Genomic DNA, 20,853 nt, shown 5'->3' on the forward strand with positions numbered 1-20,853 from the left:
ATTTTTTTATGGTTAAAATGGTCATTACCTTATTTACCTAGGAAATAAAAGAACATGGGTAAATGCACTTATCCGAGTAAGTGTTTCCCATGAAAAACTTACCCAGGTAATTGCATTTACCCGCGTAAGTACCTTACTGAAAAGCGAATGGGGCCTTAATGTGGTCTCCTCCTTCACTCTTTAAAGTTTGATATTGGCTTTTCTTTCCTTGCTGTTCTCCTTGTCGTATTATTCAATCTCTACCTTCTGATCTCTTGAAACATTCCTTCATTTTTTTTTTTTTTTTTATCAATAACAATTCAAAATTTTATTAATGATCAAAGGTAGAAAGGAGTACACTCATCAAAAAAGGAAAAAAAAAGTAGTAAGGAATACAAGATCTGTATAGAAAGGAAGCTAGTCACCTGTTCTAATATCCCTCCATTTTTTGCTTCCCTACCCATGAACCCCCTCTCTTTTATTGCTTCATTACCAAGCTCCATACGTCTCACTATCTCAACCAATAATATGGGATTTACCAAGGTTTTAAAAACTGACCCAGAAATGGAACCGTTCTAGCCACCGGTTTTTGGGTCAGCATTTCGACCGTCCGGGTCAAACGGTTCAGACAGTTTGAATATTTTAACAGTGATATGTCATCTTACCCATTAGATTGAAATATTAGGGTAAGATGCATATAAATATAAGAGAAAATAAAGATGGAATGAGAGGTATTTGAGAAGTCGGCTGAAAGAGTTTAGAGGAAGAAGAAGATGAAGAAGGAAGAGGAGGAGGAGGAGGGCTTTGAAGGCTGCAGCGGCGACGACGGTGGCGACGGCGATGGCGGAAACAGCGGTGGCGATGGTGAAAAATTAGATCTGAGATTTCTCAGTCTCAGATCTCATTCTCTCTCTCACAGATCTGTCATCTAGAGTCTAAACTTCTCTCCCAGATCTCTAAATGTAAGATCTCTTCCACTGTCCCACACATCTCTCTTAGTAGATCTCAGATCTCAGATCTGAGAGACCTTTTTCCCTTTTCATTTTGTTGTGACAAGTTAATAAACCGCAAACCGTTTTCTGGGTCGAATGATTCACCGATCAAACTGTTCGGATCAATGATTCATTAACTAATTCAACGATTTTTTACCAGAGACCGGATTAGGATAAAACGGAACTGATTGCCTGAACAGTTTCAGGTCCGAACGATCCGATCATCTGGGTTAATGAAGTTTCGAAATTAAAACATTGGGGTTTACTATCCATTACCCCCTTTCTTTCTGGTCTTCCGTTTAATCCCATCTTCGTCATGTTCATCTTCTTTCTTATATATCCTAGCAGATGGTAACCCATCGAAAAGACTATATGCCATGGAAGGTATTGAAGGAGAGAAAAGCATGAAGACGTTCTAGCAGGCCATTTCTTATCATTTTAATTCTGTACAAAAGATCAGCTGCCCAGTACTTCACCGAAATCAAGACAGGTGCCACTTACAGCGGTTTTCCTGTTGCATCTTACTCTTTCATTCTTGAGTAATATATTTTCAACCATTTTTTTAATTTCTTTTTTTTTTTTAAGTTTTACAAGATTTGACTATCTAATTATGGATATAAATCTTAAGGAATGACTATGTGAAATTATTCAGATGCAAATTCAAAGTCTCATTCTGAGATGTTTGAAGTTAACGGGGAAACCACATTTATTAAACACTTTTTTGGTGAAAAAGATTAGTTTCTTATGCTTCAATTCTGTATCTTATGTAGGATTTTTTTACATATAGTTGGGCTCATTGTCAAAATGATTTATGATTCGAATCATGAATCCCGGTTTTGATTTGAACCTTATGCTTGAATCAATTTCTAAACAAATCTTATGGTCTATATTTAATGCCTGAATCAATTTCTGCGGTTTACTATGATTCAATTTTATCATTTTTTGTTCATATTTAGTTTTGTCAAGGGAGACTTGCTTTAAAGCCTTTACAAGAAAATTATTTATTTATATTATTTTCCATCAAATGCAGGTTAAAGAGCCATTACATATGAATTATTTCTGATTCAAATAAAGTCGATGAAGAATTAGTTTTCCACTTTGTCATTTTGTGTTTATATTTAGTTTTGTCAAATAGAGTAAGAAAATGATTTATTTACATTTTTTAAGACTAGCCATTGGCTTTATTTTCCACCATACATAGGTTAAAGAGCCATTGTATATGGATTATTTGACTTTCAAGCCAAACTTTATTATATCATCTTAGACTTCTATTGCAAGTGATAAATTTATATTAAACATAGATTAAAAATAGGATTAAATTACTTTCATATAATATATATATATATATTATCTTTTAACAAATTTATAAACATAAAAAAAATCTTATGATTTGCAATTTGATTTGATTCCACTTAACTTTTTATGTGTATGACACGATTACAATTTTCAGAACATTGGTTGGGAACTTGGGATAAGGCTTGGACGATGATAATTGATTTTTCTACTTGTTTCCTATAGCAAACAGTTGTAACTTTGGTGCTATAATTGACAAGATTAGCAATTGATATATAATTAAGAATGCTCATTGATGATGTCGTGCTTGGCTGGGTCGAGTTGTACAGGGCTGAGCTGGTGGATAGCCAAGCTGGTATGCGGATGATCGAGTTGAAGTATGCTAGAAGGAGAAGAGGATGAGAGTGCCCGAGCGTCTTTCACCCGGGGAGGGCACTCTGATGCTTAAGTCAGTAAGTATTTGAGAGTTCTCTAAGGGATTGAGAGAGCTTAGAGTACTTAGTGCACATACATTTCCAAGTGGAAATAGGTGCCTTTTATAGGCATCAGTGCTCAGGGCCCCCTTGGTAACAGGCCTAAGCTCTTCGCGGAACTGTTACCGTTTTGTCTGGTGCGTTAATGCGTCAGTTGCAAGTCCCCTGTGGAGGTTACGGTCTGCCCAATAAAATCAGGCGCGCAATATGACGAGCTGTTGTAACGGTCGAGATACCAGCGCTTTTGGTGACGCGCTGCTGGGCATGGTTAGCGACCTCTTCCTCGTAGGTAGCCTTGGACTCCTATAGCCCGGCGGGCTCCTAGGACAGGTCGTTACAGTCTTACAAGGTCTACTAGTTCGCCTTGAACGAGGTGGAGGTCGGCTTAGCCGAGGTGCTTCAAGCTAACTTATTGAGTTGTTTTGCTTATTAAGCGCCGAAGTGTCGTCTAAAGGCCACATGTTGCTATACAATTGGATGACCAAATTACCCCTCTTTAATTGCCCCCACTCTCGAGCCGACGTCAGCTCAGTGAAGAGAGTAGCTCTTAGTAAGGGTAAGTGGTTTGGCTAGTCCATGGGTCACTTGGCTTGCTTTATTAACTCGGTTCGAAGCTGAGTGAACCACGACTTCTCTTTCAAATTTCAAATCCGGAGAAAGAAGGGAGCGCGCGCTGGGGAATTTTCAAAAGTGGCACACGCATAGGGTGCATGCTAAGGGTGTTCACGGGTCGGGTTGGGTCGGTTTATTGGGATTTTCCCAACCAACCCGTCCTGGTTGGGTTAGCTAAGGTGGGAACCGAAACCGACCCACTGACAGGCCAAACCGACTTGGTCGGTTTGAGTCGGTTTGGGTCGGTTTCGGTTTTGCTCCTGTACAAAGCCAAATAATTAGTTGATAATTTGATATTCAAGAGTCCAAGATAAATCTAAATTTAATTCAGGTAAAGAATAAAATCAATAAATTCTTCATGTAAAACTGAAATATCTTTATTTAATAGTTTTAAATATAAAATATATTTAAATTAAAACCGAAATATATATTTAAATAGATTAGGTTTTTCATAAAAACTGAAAACTGAAGTTTTTATTTTTTAAGATATTTTCTGGAAATATATTTAAAACTGAAATATGTATTTTAAAATATATATATATAAACAAAAATGTACATACAAATAAAATATATTGGAAATTTGGAAAATATATTTTCTGGAAATATATATCTCATATATTTCAGAATATATATTTTTTAGATATGAAAATTTTCAGATATTTCAGTTTTTATGTAAAATTGAAATATCTTTATTTAATAGTTTTAAATATAAAATATATTTAAATTAAAACCGAAATATATACTTAAAATTTTAAATAGATTTGTTTTTTCATACAAAACTGAAGTTTTTTGTGCAAATATATCATCATTAACTGGATTTTTTTTCAAAGTTTAAACTTAAACAAAACACAAATAAAATATATCAACTTGTAACATGCATTAAATTAAAAAAAATAAATAAATACTAACCTTTGAATGACTGAAGCTGAGACTTTGAGTCTTTGAGAATGAGACTTGAGCAGTTGAGCTTGAGCTTGAGCTTGAGCAGAATGAGACCAACCAAGTTAGAGAATAGAAGATTTTAAGAGAAGACAAAAGTGGTCAATAAAATAAAAAATTAGAAACCTTCTAAATTCTAATCTAGGTAAAAAACTAAAAAAGGACACCTAATTGAATTCTAATTGTAATTGCCTAATGGGCCTTCTAGAGTTCTAGTTTTAGTAGAAGTCTAAAAGTAGAAGACTAGTAGGAATTAGGAAACTACTCAAACTAGGAAGTAAGAACTACCAAACTAGTAGAATACTAGTTCGGTTCGGGTCGGGTTGGTTTAAGTTTTCACGCAAGAAAATCAAAACCGACCCGAGATTTCGGTTTATGTATGTGCCCAACCCGAAACCGACCGGTACGGATGAAAACCCGGCCGACTCGGGTTGGGTCGGTCCGGGTTGGTCAGTTTGGTCGGGTTGGGCATTCTTATGAACAACCCTAGTGCATGCTAATTTCAAATTTGAAAAGAGGGCGCTCGGCAAGTGTACAAATTTGAGTTTAAAAACATCCCGTGTGCACTGCTAGTTGTAGCCTAGCTGTTGGCGCATCTACACTGCTCATCTTCTTACTTGGTGGATTATAAGTATGGGGTCCCCCACCGAGGTCCCCACGCACACTGTTCTTCTTTTGGAGCTTTCTGGGTGGTGTTTGGTCAGAGGAAGTTGCGAGCCAAGTTGGTCCGAGTTACGCTCTCTACCGGGATTCTGTAGTCGCCATCGCCAGTTTTCTTTTATTTTTCCAATGAGTATTCTGGTCTTCACAATGTCTCGTAGTTCATCTAGGGGTAGGTTGTCTGATCAGAGGTCGGACAATGAGGCAAGCTCCTCGAGGGAGGACTCATATGGAGAGTACTGTACTGGTTCTTTGGTGAGAAAGAGGCACGAGGTTGGGCGGGTTGTAACCATGTTTGGTCCGATCGAGCTATCTGGGGAGTGGATAGTCAAGCTGTGTCATAGGTACCAAATCCCTAGTTAGTACAACTGGATCAATCCGCACGCCAATCACTTTCCTTGGGACCATGACCGAGACGCGTTGTGTGTCTATGAGAAGGCGTTGGCCGCTAGTCTCAGCTTCCCCTTTCACCCTTTCATAGTTGTTGTTCTAAGGCGTTATGGTGTATCTCTGGGTCAGCTCGCCCCTAATGCGGTCTGAACTCTGGTGGGGCTGATCAGCTTGTGCCACCATCGTAACATCCCACTGAATCTCGAGGTCTTTTTTACTTTAGTTCACATGAAGAGAATCCCTGGTCCTTTCTACTTCTATCTCCCTTTTCGCAGCGGGTGCAAAGTGTTGGTCGACTTCCCCAATAAGGTTAAGGGGTGGAAGAATAAGTTTTTCTTTCTTGCTAAGGACGCTGGTTGGGGTATGGACACCGTCTGGTATAGCAACTCTCGAAGTTTTGTTGAGAGTGAGGATAGCGAGTTGCGGGTTGTGCTTCAGGAACTCGTTCGTGAAAAGGTCCAGGTAGAAAGGGTTTTGGCTGAGCCCATGCTTATACAGGCCGACCTGAGTCGTGTAGGTAGGTCAGCCATTGGGACATACGTGTCTACACTTTATATTTCCTTTGTATTTAGCTTGATAGCTCGGTTAACAGTTTTCCTTTTCTTCATATATGGCAAGCTTGGCTTCCATGCTGGCGGCTGACAAGGAGAAGAAGTTTTCCAGGAAGAAGTAGAGGGCAGTTCTTTGTTCTTCTATGGAGGGGACCTCGGCCAATGTTGAGGTGAGGTCGCCATACTCTGCTCCTCTCATCGTCGACCTTGAGGGGGGCGACGAGCTGATGTGCACTAATCAGTACCCAGCGAAACCTGTCGCCGCTCAACCTCAGGTCAGCCCCTATGTCTCAGACATCCCTCCCTTTGTTCCTAACGTCGTCAACATCTTGGTGATAGATCGCACAAACAACCCTCATGTAGCCCTTCGGGTAGCCAAGGGTATGCTCCTCCCTAAGGATGTGCTCTACTACAGCAACTTGGATCCCATTGATGTCAGAGCTCGAATGACCCAGTGCATCATTCAGGTTTGTCTTTCTACACATCCTTTTTCTTTGCTTTTGAAGTATCTCATTATGACTATGATTTTTTGTAGGTGAACGCCATCGGGCAAGTTTTGCTGGACCACGTTCATTTAGGCCATAAGGAGAGAGATAATATGCAGGCGAGCATCAACTTGCTTCAGGCTGAAATGCAAAAGCTTCAAGTCGTTTCTAAGGAGGACCGCCAACACTTCTATGAGGTGAACCAGAAAATGTAGCGTGAGCTGACCGAGGTTCAACACGGGCTAGCGGAGGCCCAAGCTTAGCTGGAGGAGAGGTAGTCAAAGTACGCTTAGGATATGCATCGAGCCGGGGAGGAAGCTGCTGCTCGCTTCTTAGAGTCCCCAGAGTATGAGAAGAAGAGAATGGAAGACAACATCCCTTTAATGAAGAGGGGCTTCGAGTTATGTCACCGCTATTTGAAGGCGCTGCATCCTTCCTTCGACTTTTGCTCTTTCTTCGTACGTGATGTGTCAGGCGACCTCGTTACATAGGTGGATGAGGAGCCCTTGACTTCCGAAGAAGAGGAGGAGGATGGTGAGGAAGGGGATGAAGAGAGCGGCAACGACAAGGTCCAGGTGGTGACGACGACGAGTAGCTCGGCTAGTCTGTTGGTGATTATCTTCTGGTGTTTCCGGGGACCTTTGTGCTCCTGTAAGTTTCTCTTGGGCCTGTATGCCCTATGTTCGAACTGATGAGATTGCCCCCTTTTTTTTGACATATATGTATGGCCACAGGCATTCTATTTCAATTTTTTAATGAAATGTAGTTTTTGCAACTATTTCTTCTTTTTCTAGATGGAGCTCTGTCTTGCATCTATCGCTTAGCTCGTCATACTTAGTCACGATTGTAGCTCGGCGAACTCGCACATGCAGCTTGAAATGCTTCTCTTCAAAGATAATACCTACGCAGGTTGTCTATGTTTCAAGCCCAGGGTACTACCTTCCCTTCGAATGTTTCGAGCTCGTATGTGTTTCTACCTATCACTTTAGATATCTTGTAGGGACCTTCTTAGTTCGGGCTGAGCTTTTCCACACCGGGCTCATGCATCATAACCTTCCTGAGTACCAGGTCACCAACTCTAAATTGGCATTTCTTGACTCGGGCGTTATAGTACCGAGCCACACGCTGCTGGTATGTTGCGGTTCGAATATAGGCCAAATCTCTTCTTCAAATCGGTTGAGATTTGCTCATAGGTCTTCTTCATTGGACTCTTTGTCGAATGCCTCAAATCGTAGTGTTGGTACTTCCATCTCAGTTGGTATCACTACCTCGGTTCCATATGTTAGATTAAAAGGCGTTCACCTATCATCGTTTTAATAGTTGTTGGGTAGGCCCATAGCACGTTGGGTAGCTCGTCCACCCACAAATCTTTAGCTTGGGAGAGTCGGGTTGGTGGAGGATGTTGGCATGTCACTGGCACTTGTCGCATTTCTGGACCAGCTCGATCGCGTCTGCTTTCATGGTGGGCCAATAGTACCCTTGTCATAAACCTTTCTGAGCGAGGGGCCTCCACAGAGCCCTTCATGGATCTCATGCAATACCTGCTCTTCTTCAGTTCAGTGTAGGCGCCGTAGGTAGGGCAACGTGAATGGCCTTCTGTAGGGTTGCTCGCCTATGATCACGTAGCGAGCTGCTTGTCTTTCTATTCGCCAAGCTGTGTTTCATTCTTTAGGCAATATGCCTTGGCATAGGTAGTCAACGAGCGGATTTACCCAGCTCGGCTCTATCGTTGTTATTTGGACGACCTCCTCTATAGTCTTTTCTATGGAAGGGTGAGGAGTCTTCTATACAGAACCGTTCTTTTGGTCGAGTCGATCATGCTAGCTAATCTGGAGAGAGCGTTGGCCTCTGTATTCTCCGATCATGGAACTTGTTGGAGATGCCAAGAACGGAAGCTAGGCAGAAGTTCCCTTACCTTAACCAGATAGGCCGACATGGCGGGTTCTCGTGCCTCATACTCACCATTCACTTAGTTTACCACGAGTTGTGAGTCACAGCAGACTACAAAATGCTTGGCCCTGACCTCCTTTGCCAATGATAGCTGGCTATAAGCGCCTCGTACCCAGCCTCATTATTTGAAGCTTGGAATAGAAATTGGAGCGCGTACTCCAGTTTCACCTCGCTGGGCCCGTGGAGTATCAACCTAGCTTTGCTTATACTCTGATTGGACGAGCCATCCACATGGAGTATCCATGTCTCCTCATCCCAACTCGCGATCTTGCGGATTGGGGCTGGCGCCGCACTAGTTGAAGCCTCCGATGTGGGCACAAGCTCGACAACTTTAGGGGTTGGTGAGCTGAAGGTGAAGTCGACAATGAAATCTTCTAGGACCTACACTTTTATTATTGGTCGTGGCTTGTAATGGATGTCATATTTGCTAACCTCTACTGCCCACTTTGTTAATCTCCCCGAGACCTCAGACTTCTGGAGAATCTGCTTAGAGAGTGTGGGTTTGGAAATAGGGCCTTAGTTTTCGGGCCGCCAACACAAGTGCAAAGGCAAGCTTCTCTATATCTAGGTACTTTGTCTCAGCAGCGTGCAGAACTTTGCTCATGTAGTATATAGGTCGCTGAACTTTATCTATTTCTCTTATCAGGACCAAGCTAACTATCTTGTCACTCGTACAGAGGTAGAGCTTGAGCTCGTCCCCAAGTTTGGGTCTAGTAAATAGGGGAGGCGAACTAAGGTATTTTTTCAGCTCGTCAAAGGCAAGATGACAGTCTTTGGTCCACTCAAAACCTTGGTTTTTCTTTATATCTTTAAAAAAGGGTAAGCACTTCCTAGCCAATTTAGACATAAATCGGTTTAGGGCAGCTATTCGGCTAGTTAGTTTTTGGGTTTCCTTAACCATGCTAGGAGGTCACATATCTAAGATTACCTAGACTTTTTCTAGGTTTGCCTCGACACCACGTTGACTGACGAAGTACCCAAGGAACTTACCCGAGGTTACACCGAAGGCACACTTGTTTGGATTAAGTTTTAAGTTATGTCGTCTTAAAACACTGAAAACGAGGTTAAGGTCGATGACTAAATCATTTGAAAAATGAGTTTTGACTACCATATCATCAACATAACACTCCATTTTATTTCCAATTAAGTCAGAAAGTACATGATTTACAAGCCATTGGAAAGTTTCTCTAGCGTTTTTTAGTCCAAAGGGCATGACTTTGTAGCAGTACAGGCCCATCTCAGTTACAAAGGCCTTTTTTTTTGGTTTGCTGGTTTCATTAGGATATGGTAGTAGCCGGAGTATGCATCCATGAAACTCAACAACTCAAACCCTGAGGTCGCATCCACCAGGCAATCTACCCAGGGTAGGGGAAACTGTCTTTGGGGCAAGCTCGATTTAGGTCTGTGTAGTTGACGCGCATGTGCCAGTTGCCATTGGCCTTTTTCACCAGCACCGGATTTGCTATCCAACTCGGGTACTGGACTTCCTTCACGAATTCCACAGCCAGCAGCTTCCCCACCTCTTCATCTATTACTTGCCATCTTTCCAGGGCGAGGTTCCTTTTCTTCTACCGGATTGGTCTAATTGTTGGGTCAACATTCAATCTATGAGTTATAAGTTCTGGGTCTATGTCGAGCATTTCTACAACCAACCAAGTGAACACATCTACATTATTAAGTAAAAAACTTACCAACTCAGAGTGCACTAGCTCTGTTAGGTGAGCTCCTATCTATAGTGTCTTTTCTGGCTCTGTTTTGGAGATTGGAACCAGAATGGTTTCTTCGGTGGGTCGAGTTTGCTCTTCTGTATTCTCAGGTGGTGGCTCTAGGTTGATGTTGACAGCAATCTTGCCCATTTCCTTCAAGGCTGCTACGTAGCACATGCGAGATTCCAGCTGGTCACCTCGCATTACTCCAATGCCTGTGTCCGTAGGGAACTTTACTGCTAAATGATATGTCGAGATGACAGCTCGTAGGGTATGTAAGATAGGTCGGCCTAATATGGCATTGTATGGGGAAGGGGTGGCAACCACAAGGAAGTCGTGATCAAACCACATTGTATGAGGAGGCAAGCCCGCCTCGACTAGGGGTGATCATTTCCGCCCAGCCCGAAAATTTTGGGCTTGGGCCTAGGTTTTGTGTTCAGGCCAGGCCTAGGCCCGGACCCACATCAAGCACGCAAATTTTAGGGTCGGGCTTGGGCTTAATACTTTAAGCCCGACCCACATATATTTTAACTTACACATTTTGTTTATAATGTATACATATGTATACATGTTATTTTACATTAGATTATATATTTTATATATAAATATTATAGCATGACATGTATAATTTATATTATATAATGTATAAAATAATTTTATATGCATGTTATGTCATTTAATATAAAATATTATAGATAAGTAATGTTTTATATATGGAAGACATTGGCCCAAAATTAAGCTCGGCCTGGCCCGGGTCCGTGTAAACCTAGGCTAGGGCTTATGTTTCAGGCCCGGAATCCCAGGCCGGGCCAGGTCCAACCCAGCCCATGATCGCCCCTAACCTTGACTGGTACTCTTACCTTAACAATAGGCCGAACTACCTCTCTGCTGAAGCCTATTAGAGGGATGTCAGCGGGCTGTAGATCATCTTTCTCGAGCTCCATGCGCTCAAAGGCCTCTAAGAACAAGATATCGGCCGAACTATCGGAGTCGACAAGAATTCATTTTACCCTGGAGTCGTTGATAAGTAACCTTACCACCAAAGCATTGGAATGCGGGTATTGAATTCTGCACATGTCGTCCTCAGTAAAGTAGATTACCTCTTCTCTTTTTGGGCGCTTCGATGGGTTGTTATCCTCTTGTTCCAATTCTCTGATTGAGTTTTTACCTACCGAGGTGGTGCATCCAGCGATGATCGATTCTCCTGTGATCATGTTGATGGTCCCTTGGACGGGTCGTTCTTGCTGTTGGTTCCTGGGAGCTCCTCCTGCTCCCGAGTGGTTTGGGGTGCTTCTCTGCCTTGATCTTTAGGTTGGCGTTCATCCTTGACGTACTGCTTTAGGTAACCCCATCTGATTAGGTCTTCTATTTCATTCTTAAGGTTCTAACAATTCTCAGTATCATGGCCAACATCGCGATGGAAGTGACAATATTTGTTGGGGTTCCTGGTGGTTGGGTAGCCCCTCATCCTAGGCGACGACTTTACATAGTCATTGGATTTTATTTGCATTAAAATTTCTCCCCTTTTTGAATTCAGGGGAGTGCAAGTTCTATTGTACAAGGGTGGGGTACAACTTTGTTGGGTCGAGCTCCGAGGTGGCGACTTGCTCTTCCTTTATGGCGAGCTGCTATGTTTGCTTTTCGGTGACCTGCTTCTCTTAGGAGACTTACTTCTCCTTTTGGTCTTGTTGTTGCTTGCCTCTTACTCAACCCACTTTCTCTTCCCAAACAGCTCAGACCTCGACCCCAGGGCCTCTTCGGCCTTAATGAACTTGTTTGCAATGGCGAGGAATTTCTCCATGGTGGTTGGTGGGTTCAATTCAATCTCCCAGCATAAGTTGGGGTGACGTATGCCATTTTTTGCCACAGTGAGATAAACAACTAGGTCTAAGTCTGGAATCTACAGGCGTTCCATATTAAACCTTTTTATATATTCTCTCAGTGTTTCATTTGACTTTTGGATTAAATTGAATAAACATGTGGCTGATTTAGAGTGTCTTTTACTGGTGGCAAACTGACTAACGAGAACATCTGGACGAACTGGTCCCAATTCTTGATGGATCCAGGGGCCTAGCTTGAGTACCAAAGCCAGGCCTCTTCTTTCAAAGTGGTGGGGAAGGCAATGCACATGCTCGCATCATTAGCTCTATGAAGCAGCAAGAGGGCTTGGAAGCTGTCGGCATGCTCAATTGGGTCTGTCTTACCTTTGTAGGTCTCGAGAGTCAATGCCCTAAAGTTCTTCGGTCTTGGGGCTTGGAGGATCTCCAGTTCCAATGGTGATTCACGGGTTAGGTGTGGTTGTTCAGACAGAACATCCGGCTTGCTTGTTGCTTTATTGTCCGCTCTTCTCTGGGTTACGCTCCTTGTTGGAGCGAGCTGGCTCTTTTTGGTGGCGCGGTGTGCACATCTCTTGCGCCTTCTTTTGGACTCTTCAAATGAGGTGGCCGCCTCAGTTCCAATAGCAGCTGTAGCTAGGCTTTTTACCGAGAGTTGGTTGTTGTTGTGGGCCACGTTGTCGATGTGGGGCTGGTTGTTGTCGTGCACGGGCACCCCATTGGAGACCTAAATCTGGTTGTGGACCTGGGGTGGAACCGGGTTGGCACGGCTGATCTGATTCAGACCGGTGTTCTGTTGAGGTACCCTGGGGACCTGCTGGGGAGGTACCTATTGCTGTTGTTGTTGTTGCTACTGCTGCCCCGCCACGGAGGAATATTTGCTTTCCCAGGACTTCATCTGCTCACTCATGCCCTATACACATCGCACCAGATTATAGAACTGGCGCGCGTTAACTGTTGTGGGAACCGCTGCTGGCTCGACCATAGAGGAGGCACGTTTACATTCTCTGGTGCAATGGCTGGATGCAAGGGAACATCTATTTGGCCAATGGTGACAATGGGGATTTGGCCGTTGGTGTTGTTATTTGTGGGCAAGTTGCTTGAAAATGTCATTTCTTAGCTTTCAAAGAAATAAGAGAGAACTTAACCTTTTGTCACAGTTTTCCCATAGACGGCGCCAATTGAGGTTGCACAATCTGGAAGCTCCTTTGTGTTTGATGACTCGGACTCCGACTTGGATGTTTGCTTGGTTGGGCTGAGCTGTACAGGGCCGAGCTGGTATACGGATGACCGAGTTGAAGTATGCTGCAAGGAGAAGAGGATGAGAGTGCCCAGGCGTATTTTACCCGGGGAGGGCACTCCAAAGCTTAAGTATTCGAGAGTTCTCTGAAGAATTGAGAGAGCTTAGAGTACTTAGTGCACGTACCTTTCCAAGTGGAAATAGGTGCCTTTTATAGGCATCAGTGCTCAAGGCCTCCTTGGTAATGGGCCCTGTAAAGTCGAGGCGTGCGGTACGGTGGGCTGTTCTAACGATCGAGATTCTGACACTTTTGGTGACGTGTTGTTGGGCATGGTTAGCGAGCTCTTCCTCGCAGGTAGCCTTGGACTCTTGTAGCTTGGCGGGCTCATAGGACAGGTTGCTGCAATCTTACGAGGTCTACTAGTTCGCCCTAGCCGAGGTGCTATTACAATTGGGAGGACCAAATTACCCCTCATCACTCATAAAGAATTAAGGAAATATGGGGCATTTAAAATGCTCAAATGAAAAATTTAGTAAAGTGTTTTTGTTATTCTGCTGTAGAATTGTATTTTATTAGTTTGGGTTATTTAAGGCTGTGTTTGGTTTGAAAGATAAGGCAGGGAAAGGAAAGGAAAGGTAGGGAAAATAGAATTTTCTAAGGACGTGATAGAGAGGGAATTTGGCCAAATAAGTTGGCCCATGGACCTAAAATTGTCTGCTCCTGTGGCCTGCTTTCAACTGGTATTAGGACTTGTACAACTGTGTAGGAGATCTTCCAAAATTACAAGAATGAAAAAAAGCACCAGTACAGAACTTTATCTTTTAATTTGAAGGCCTTGTTTCTGATTTGTTGAAACTATCCTGTTTTTAAAGGTTATGCATGCTTGAGTAAGGTTTAACTTAGAGGTCAGATGACAGGGTGAGAGCGCCAACCTACGACTTCAGATGCTACCAAAAACGACATCATTTCTCCATTCTTATTATTATTATTATTATTATTATTATTATTATTATTATTTTATTTTTTTTTTTATGTTTGGTGGTGCGCCTGTATCCCCATAGGGGCCGTTGAGCATACGTAGCCTTGAAAAGCAGGAAAGTTCCAACAAATCAGAAACATGGGTGAGAATGAAGTTCCCATCATGTTTTACTCCCTTAATAAACTGACCTGCATCTGGTAGAGGTACACAAAAAATGAGTCATTAATGTCAATTGGGCTTGGACCTACATCATAATTGGCTTGCATTGCTGCCATAAAGTTGCGTCTTCAAAGCTCCCAAATCATTTTAAAAGGAAAAAAAAAAAATGACAACGAAACATAGGCATTAATAGCATAGTAGCGAAAAAAAGAAACAGAATAAATGGAGAAGAAATCGTTTCTCTGTTGGAATAATTGCAAGGTTCATAGAAATTAGAAGAGAAAATGTCTTAACAGTTCCCAAATAGAATATATCAGGGTCTTAGACTCAAGTCACTCAACTATATATTATTACATCTGGCAATATACATTTGGGAATGCTACGTTTATACAATTGAATAATTACAAAGGCTAAACAATCAAGGGTGAGACTGAAGGATATCAAGAAACAAGATGGTACATCAAAAAATAAAGGTCAAGAATTCCACGAGTCCTAATTCTTAATAAACATGCCTTTGTCAAAGAAGCAATTCACGCATCCGCACTGGCCTTTTTATTGCATTCGTGAAGCCCTGACATTTGGAAAAGAGAAAAAGATGGCAAATATAAGTTCCTGTTCATTCTATCTATGAATTTGGCACATGTTTAGCAAAGAAAAAAAAAGCTTACATTCATACTCTTACATCATAGATTAGTGATACAAGGATTATGTGCTTTCATTCTCAAAGTCATCAACCGGCCAAAGGCCTTGTGATGATGCAACTAATCTCTTTCCTAACTCAAGCTGAGGGATTTAAAGTCGGCATTTATCAATTTAACAGTAGTTTCTTGCATGCCTGGACTTGTGGTATTTAATGAACCTATGGATCCATGTTCTGGGCACTATTTTTGCAGAGTCCATTCATCAATTGCAAGAACCGTCTTTTTCAATTGTATCAATCTGAGCCATTCATTTAGTATGCAGAGTGCTAGATTTCACTCATCACAAGCAATGGCAACTTGGTTGGCGCATGTTTGAGCTATGCCTTGTTTAACATTTGAAACAAAAACGGAATAGGTTAGATTATTGAATCAACCACAGTTACAACATGACACCACCGCTAACCAATGGCTCAAGACCATGTTTACAATAAGATAGTATGTATACACCAACTGAACTCCAGAATGCAATTACACAAGTCTATGCACAGACAGGGTGCTACAAAGAGTTTCAAGCATTCACTTGGCAGACCCGTTGGATTAATCAAATTTCGATATACACAGCACTGGAAAATAAGCAAGAAGTTTGAATTGCAGTGACAGAAAGTTGAAAATCAAGGATGGTGAAATGGATTATAGATTGTTGAAGAACAGAATTTAACATGCTAGCTTCAATTTTTAACAATTGTAAACTGAACATCATGTACTAGTTTTGGCACTAAAGCATGCTTAGCAGTAAACATAAAAATGAATTCCATACTTCCTATCATCTAACATTCTAACTTGCGTAACTCCATACTACTACTCTGTACCCATGCCATAGCTTTATGTGCATGGACATGCATGTGTTTTATGGGCATGATTTGCATCAAAATAAAGAATCAATCTCAACTATGATCTGGAAACAATAAATACCTCGTTAAACTTGAATAGAAGAGGATGTGCATCCCTCGCAAGTTTTGCTGGCATTTGTAAAGAATCATTAGCACTTTTTGGCACTTCATTTCTGGACTTTCTAAACCTAAATTGAGAGGAAATAGGATGTCAGAAAGATAACAAAGTTGAATTCAGATCAAATTTTATGTTCATCCAATTTACTTTGGTCTGAAGGTATCTTTTCCATTTGACTGAAAATAATGGAAATGGCTGTATTGCCTGAAGGGGATCTCATAAGGGCATCTATTCTCCCAAGTTCCATCACGAATTTTTCTATTTTTAGTTTGCATATCCTCTTTCCTTTGCAAAACCAAATGAAAATGATTTCTAAGAAATATGGCCACAAGAGCACAATATTACCTGTCAAAGAAGCTAGAAGAGCCACCAGATGGCCTCTTTACATCTTCAGAAGTAGCCAGTTTCATGCCTGATGTGGCACTTCTGTCAGAATCTAAGGCTGATGGACTTTTGGAAGTACTGAACTTCCACTGCGTCTTAGTCAACTTATCCTTTTCGTTTTCCATGTACTGGCATTCCACTGCACCATCTCTTTTGGAAGAGGGTGCCTTGTCACTTTGTTCTTGGTGTAAAGCCTGGTTTCTGCAATTGTTTCCATCATTTGAGGGTATTGATCTGATGACACTTTCTCTCAGAATCTTTTGCTTTTCAACCTGAAAATTCATTTATTCATATAACATCAAGCATCAAGATAAAGACACTGGATTAAAAAAATTAAGGAAATGTATGACAGCCCATGCTAAAAGAACATTGCAACAACTATCATCCTCAATATGCTGGAAATAATTTGAAGTAACTGAAGTTCAATCTTAAATAGGGCTCAACATAATTTTGAAACCAATGTTTATGATCATTACAACATCAATAGGAAATGATTTCAATCAACTCCGTAAGTCATGCACACTCATTTGTAACTGTATGAGAAAAAGACATACAGTAATTAAAATAAGCAATTGATGACATCAATTCAAAAGGCAATCATTTTCTCATATTTAAAGTTGTCTGCAGCAGGGTTAATATTATTGTAATTAAGAAATATCAACAAAAAACAATTGTTACATTTTCTCTTATACATACATGCATTGCATATACGGTGCAAAAACTATGATGCCACTAAAGGTATGCTACCAGAAGAACTTTGACCAATCAGACCCTCCTGCATGAATTTTGATGAATACCAGCTGATTGGTTGCCACTTTTATGATCCATTTGATTGGTTATAAGTTTTTTAGGTATTATGTCTTTCCAGTATAAATAGATACAACAAAGGGCCACTTTGTGCAGAAAAGGAAAAAAATTTCCAAAGGTTAGGTCTGTATCCATTCTCTATCCCAATACACAGATAGCTGTGACTATCATTGGGCAATAGCCTTTTTATAAACACATGCACACAGCCACACTCAGAAAAGATATGTCAAAAATAACATAAGATATCTAGATAGTATATTGCCTATAGCTGATGACCCAGCAGTCAAGATGGTTGCATCACACCCCCTCCATTTAGGAGACACAGGATCAAACCTGCAGAACTGCACGCTCTATGTGGTATGCCAGTGGGCCTCATGTGCATCCTGCTCTGGCCCACCCCTGATTCTCCTGTACCCAAAAAAATATTGCCTATAGACCTGGCATTATCAAAGAAATAAAAAAGCCTATCCATGTATCTAGAACGAAGTAATTCACATGTATTCATTTGATTCCATTTTTTTTTAATTTTCCATAAAATCTCAAGAAAAAAAAGACTGTTAATATCAATCTCATTTTATTAAAGATCCCATGGAGTTGTTATAAATATTGAATACATGTTAGGGAAAAAACAATAAGGCCTATGAGCCTATATTCATCTTGAGCATGTATTGGGTGAAAAGCAAGACCCACTTTTAGCAATGTTGTCAGACTTGGAATGGATATGAAACCATTTTTGGTCACTGGGTCATGGGTTGAACCTTTCAACAGTCCAGTTTGACCATTCAGCTCAGTCAAACAAGAAAATACAAAAAAAGATGAAAAAGGAAAATAGAAAATAGTTTCAGGTTATCTTGTACAGCTATATTACATCAAAATAATTTTAAAATAATAAATACTAGATGTTATAATACCCGTTAATACATGAATTCGGATTTGGGTTATGTTTGGCCAAGTCAACATTCTAAGAACCAGAACCCAAAAACCGTTTTGGCTGTGCTAGTTCCTAATTCAAATGATCCAACTCTCGGGTCTAGTCTGAATCTGACAACACTGGGGGCATGGAATATTAATTCTTTCCTTTAATTCATTTTGTGATATATTAAATATTAAAGGGTTGGTCAGTTTTGGTGTAATTGTCTAATGATGGGAGGGCCTTTAATGCTCAGAAATGGGAGAAATGAAGATCAGAAAGGGGCAGTGTTTTAACAGCGCAAGGCGCAAAAAAAACACAAAGGCCAATTTGCGCCTGAGGCGCAAGGCGCAGAATTACAAAAAAAAAAACTAAAAAATAAAAAAAAAATTGTCAGAAGATTCCAAAAAAATGCCAAAAAATGAAAAAAAATGCAAAAAAATTTAAAAAATATTAAACAAAATGTTAATAAAAATATAAAATTAAATTTTAAAATAAATGATTTTAAAAACCTATTATCTAAAATTAAAATACATATACATAGCATGTAAAGTGTATTCAAACGAAAATTTAAAAATAAAAGCAAACATATAAAGCATTTTCAAGCATGTAAAACCCACAATCTCTTTCTTTCCTTAATTGTATTGCTTCAAGTAGTTAATGTGATGTAAAACATATTGCATTTGTAGAGAAGATGGGCCGAATGGCCCATAGGCTGTTATTCTATGTTATATTTATGTTCTTTTCTGTAATGGGCCTTATTCTGGGCCCATCCTCTTCTATGCCGTGTTTTTTGTAATTTCTTGCCCAACCAGGGGCCTCTCTTGTAATTATTCAAGAATTAACTTAATAAAATTGTATTAGAGTGTTAAGAGGGGGAGATTAGTTCAAATCTCTCATCCTCTAACCCTTCTTGCCGCCAACTCTCTCTCCATCTTCACCAATCTTTTCAGCTGTTTGCCTTTTCTGGTTTTTCATCTAATCTTACACAGTCCCATACTTCGAAGGGCTGTTTTTCAACTTGGTATCAGAGCAGGCCTGAGCTTGGCATGACTCTCATGTGGGTATAGTCCTGCCGACTGCATGAGGGTGTTCTAGGGCTGGAAGTTTAGACTCATTCGCCTGATTCTTGGAGGTCATTGGAGGGTGCCCAAGACTCTAATCGCTTGGAGAATAGTTCGATGACCAGGAAGAATCAGAAAGAAGGATTGTTCGGCCTGATTTGGAGCTCGAATCAAAGATTGATGAAACTGTAAGTTGCTTCAGTTATTTCTGGGTTATATTTCTGATTTGGGGGGACTGTTAGAGTGTTCGAAATCCCTCTAAATCTGTTCAGCTGTTCAGCTGTGGTCAACCTGATTTAACTCAGAGATTTCTGGGTTGGTTTCTCATCTTGTTGGACTGTCAAGTGGCCGAAACTTTTTTGGACTCAGTGGCGCGAGTTCCTACTTCAGTTCAGTTGCTTCTTGGACCTATACTGACTGCTCCTGAAGTGGTTCTTACTTGGTGACAGTGGGGTGTTCACTGCTGCATACATAGTGTTCATAAAAAGGCCCCTTTAATTACTGTGGATTGTGTTTTGCTCTCTTTAAGGCACCTATTGTTGGGAACCTGGAATCCCTAACTAGGAAGCTACTCCAATCAAGTACACAGTGTTTGGAGGTCTGCTGGTTATCTCTTGAAGGCTGAATCAGGCCTTCTTCTTCTTGAAAGAGCTGCCACCAAGCTTGGTTCTCACGGCTGTCAGGTCTGAACTGGCCTTGTGAGTTGCTGTGTTTTGTTGCCAATTTAACCCAATCTGAGTTCATCAACATTCAGCACACTAGTAGAAGTTGACCGAAACCCTAATTGAAGTTTTTACATGATGAACTCCTCAGATATTGAGAGTAAGAATGTTGCTGAATATGGACATGCTTTGGGAACCTCAACTGATTCTTTGTTGACTGTGACCACGGTTAAACTGGATGGAACCAACTATCTGGCATGGTCACAATCTGTGAAAATTTATATTTGTAGTAGAGGAAAGTGGGGGTTTATCTCCAGGAGCAAGAAGGCTCCCCCAGAAGATGATCCCTCTTATGAGAAATGGATGCAAGAGAATTACACCGTTATTGGGTGGCTCGTGAATTCAATGCAGCTACAGATTAGTCAACGTTATCTATGGATGAACTCAGTTAAGGAAATTTGGGATAGTGTTGCAGAAACCTACTCCCAGAAACTAAATGTAGCCAGAGCCTATAAACTGAGGAGTGATGTGAAGAATTTAAGACAGGGGGAGAAATCCCTTGCTGTATACTTCTCAACCATGAAATCTCTGTGGCAAGAAATTGATCTAATAGAGGCTGTGACTTGGGACATTTCCAATGATGCAGAAACCTACAGGAAATTAGTTGAAAGGAACAGGGTTTCTGAGTTCCTAACTGGACTAAACGCTGAATATGACATCACAAAACAAAATATTTTATCCAAGGAAAGTGTCTCATTGTCACAAGCATATGCTTTGATCAGCAGTGAAGAAAGCAGAAGACAGGTATAGGTTCAAGGGGTTGGCACTAGTGATCACTTTGCAAATATGGGGGTTAAACCCAAAGGAGTTGTAGGGGCTCCTAGTGGCTTTGGAAAGAAGGACCAAAGACAAGTGCTGGAAATTACATCTTGGTCTTGTTCCTGTTCGATTCCAGAAGAAACATGATAGTAGAAAGACAGGGAGTGCAAATGTAGCCACTAGTACAGATACTGAAGTTGAGTCTGCCTGTGCACAGTTGGCGGCCATGAAAGTTGAGTATGAAAAATTTGGGAAGATGATCAGTCATCTCGAAGGTGTAACTTCATCTTCCAACCCTTCAGGAAGTCCAACCA

General features: G+C 41.0%; 1 protein-coding gene and 1 long non-coding RNA gene across 2 annotated transcripts in view; one reads left to right on the forward strand and one right to left on the reverse strand.

The window, feature by feature from the left end:
* The first annotated feature begins 678 nt into the window (after positions 1-678).
* LOC148803315 (uncharacterized) lies at positions 679-13,928 on the forward strand. Its single transcript, XR_016083827.1, has 4 exons — positions 679-941; positions 1,320-1,461; positions 2,594-6,356; positions 6,425-13,928. It is a non-coding gene; the product is annotated as an uncharacterized LOC148803315 (long non-coding RNA).
* A 537-nt stretch (positions 13,929-14,465) lies between these two features.
* CTF18 (P-loop containing nucleoside triphosphate hydrolases superfamily protein) overlaps positions 14,466-20,853 on the reverse strand; it is a 65,941-nt gene continuing 59,553 nt past the window's right edge. The window contains exons 21-23 of the mRNA XM_010242838.3: positions 16,239-16,549; positions 15,858-15,963; positions 14,466-14,815 (exon numbers count right to left, since the gene is read on the reverse strand). Coding sequence (XP_010241140.1) covers positions 14,762-14,815; positions 15,858-15,963; positions 16,239-16,549 — 471 coding nt within the window. The 3' untranslated portion in view covers positions 14,466-14,761. The remainder of the gene's footprint in view (positions 14,816-15,857; positions 15,964-16,238; positions 16,550-20,853) is intronic.

The sequence above is a fragment of the Nelumbo nucifera genome, chromosome 1 (assembly GCF_055504915.1).
Source record: "Nelumbo nucifera cultivar China Antique chromosome 1, China Antique-T2T, whole genome shotgun sequence".
In the NCBI taxonomy this organism is placed as follows: Eukaryota; Viridiplantae; Streptophyta; class Magnoliopsida; order Proteales; family Nelumbonaceae; genus Nelumbo; species Nelumbo nucifera.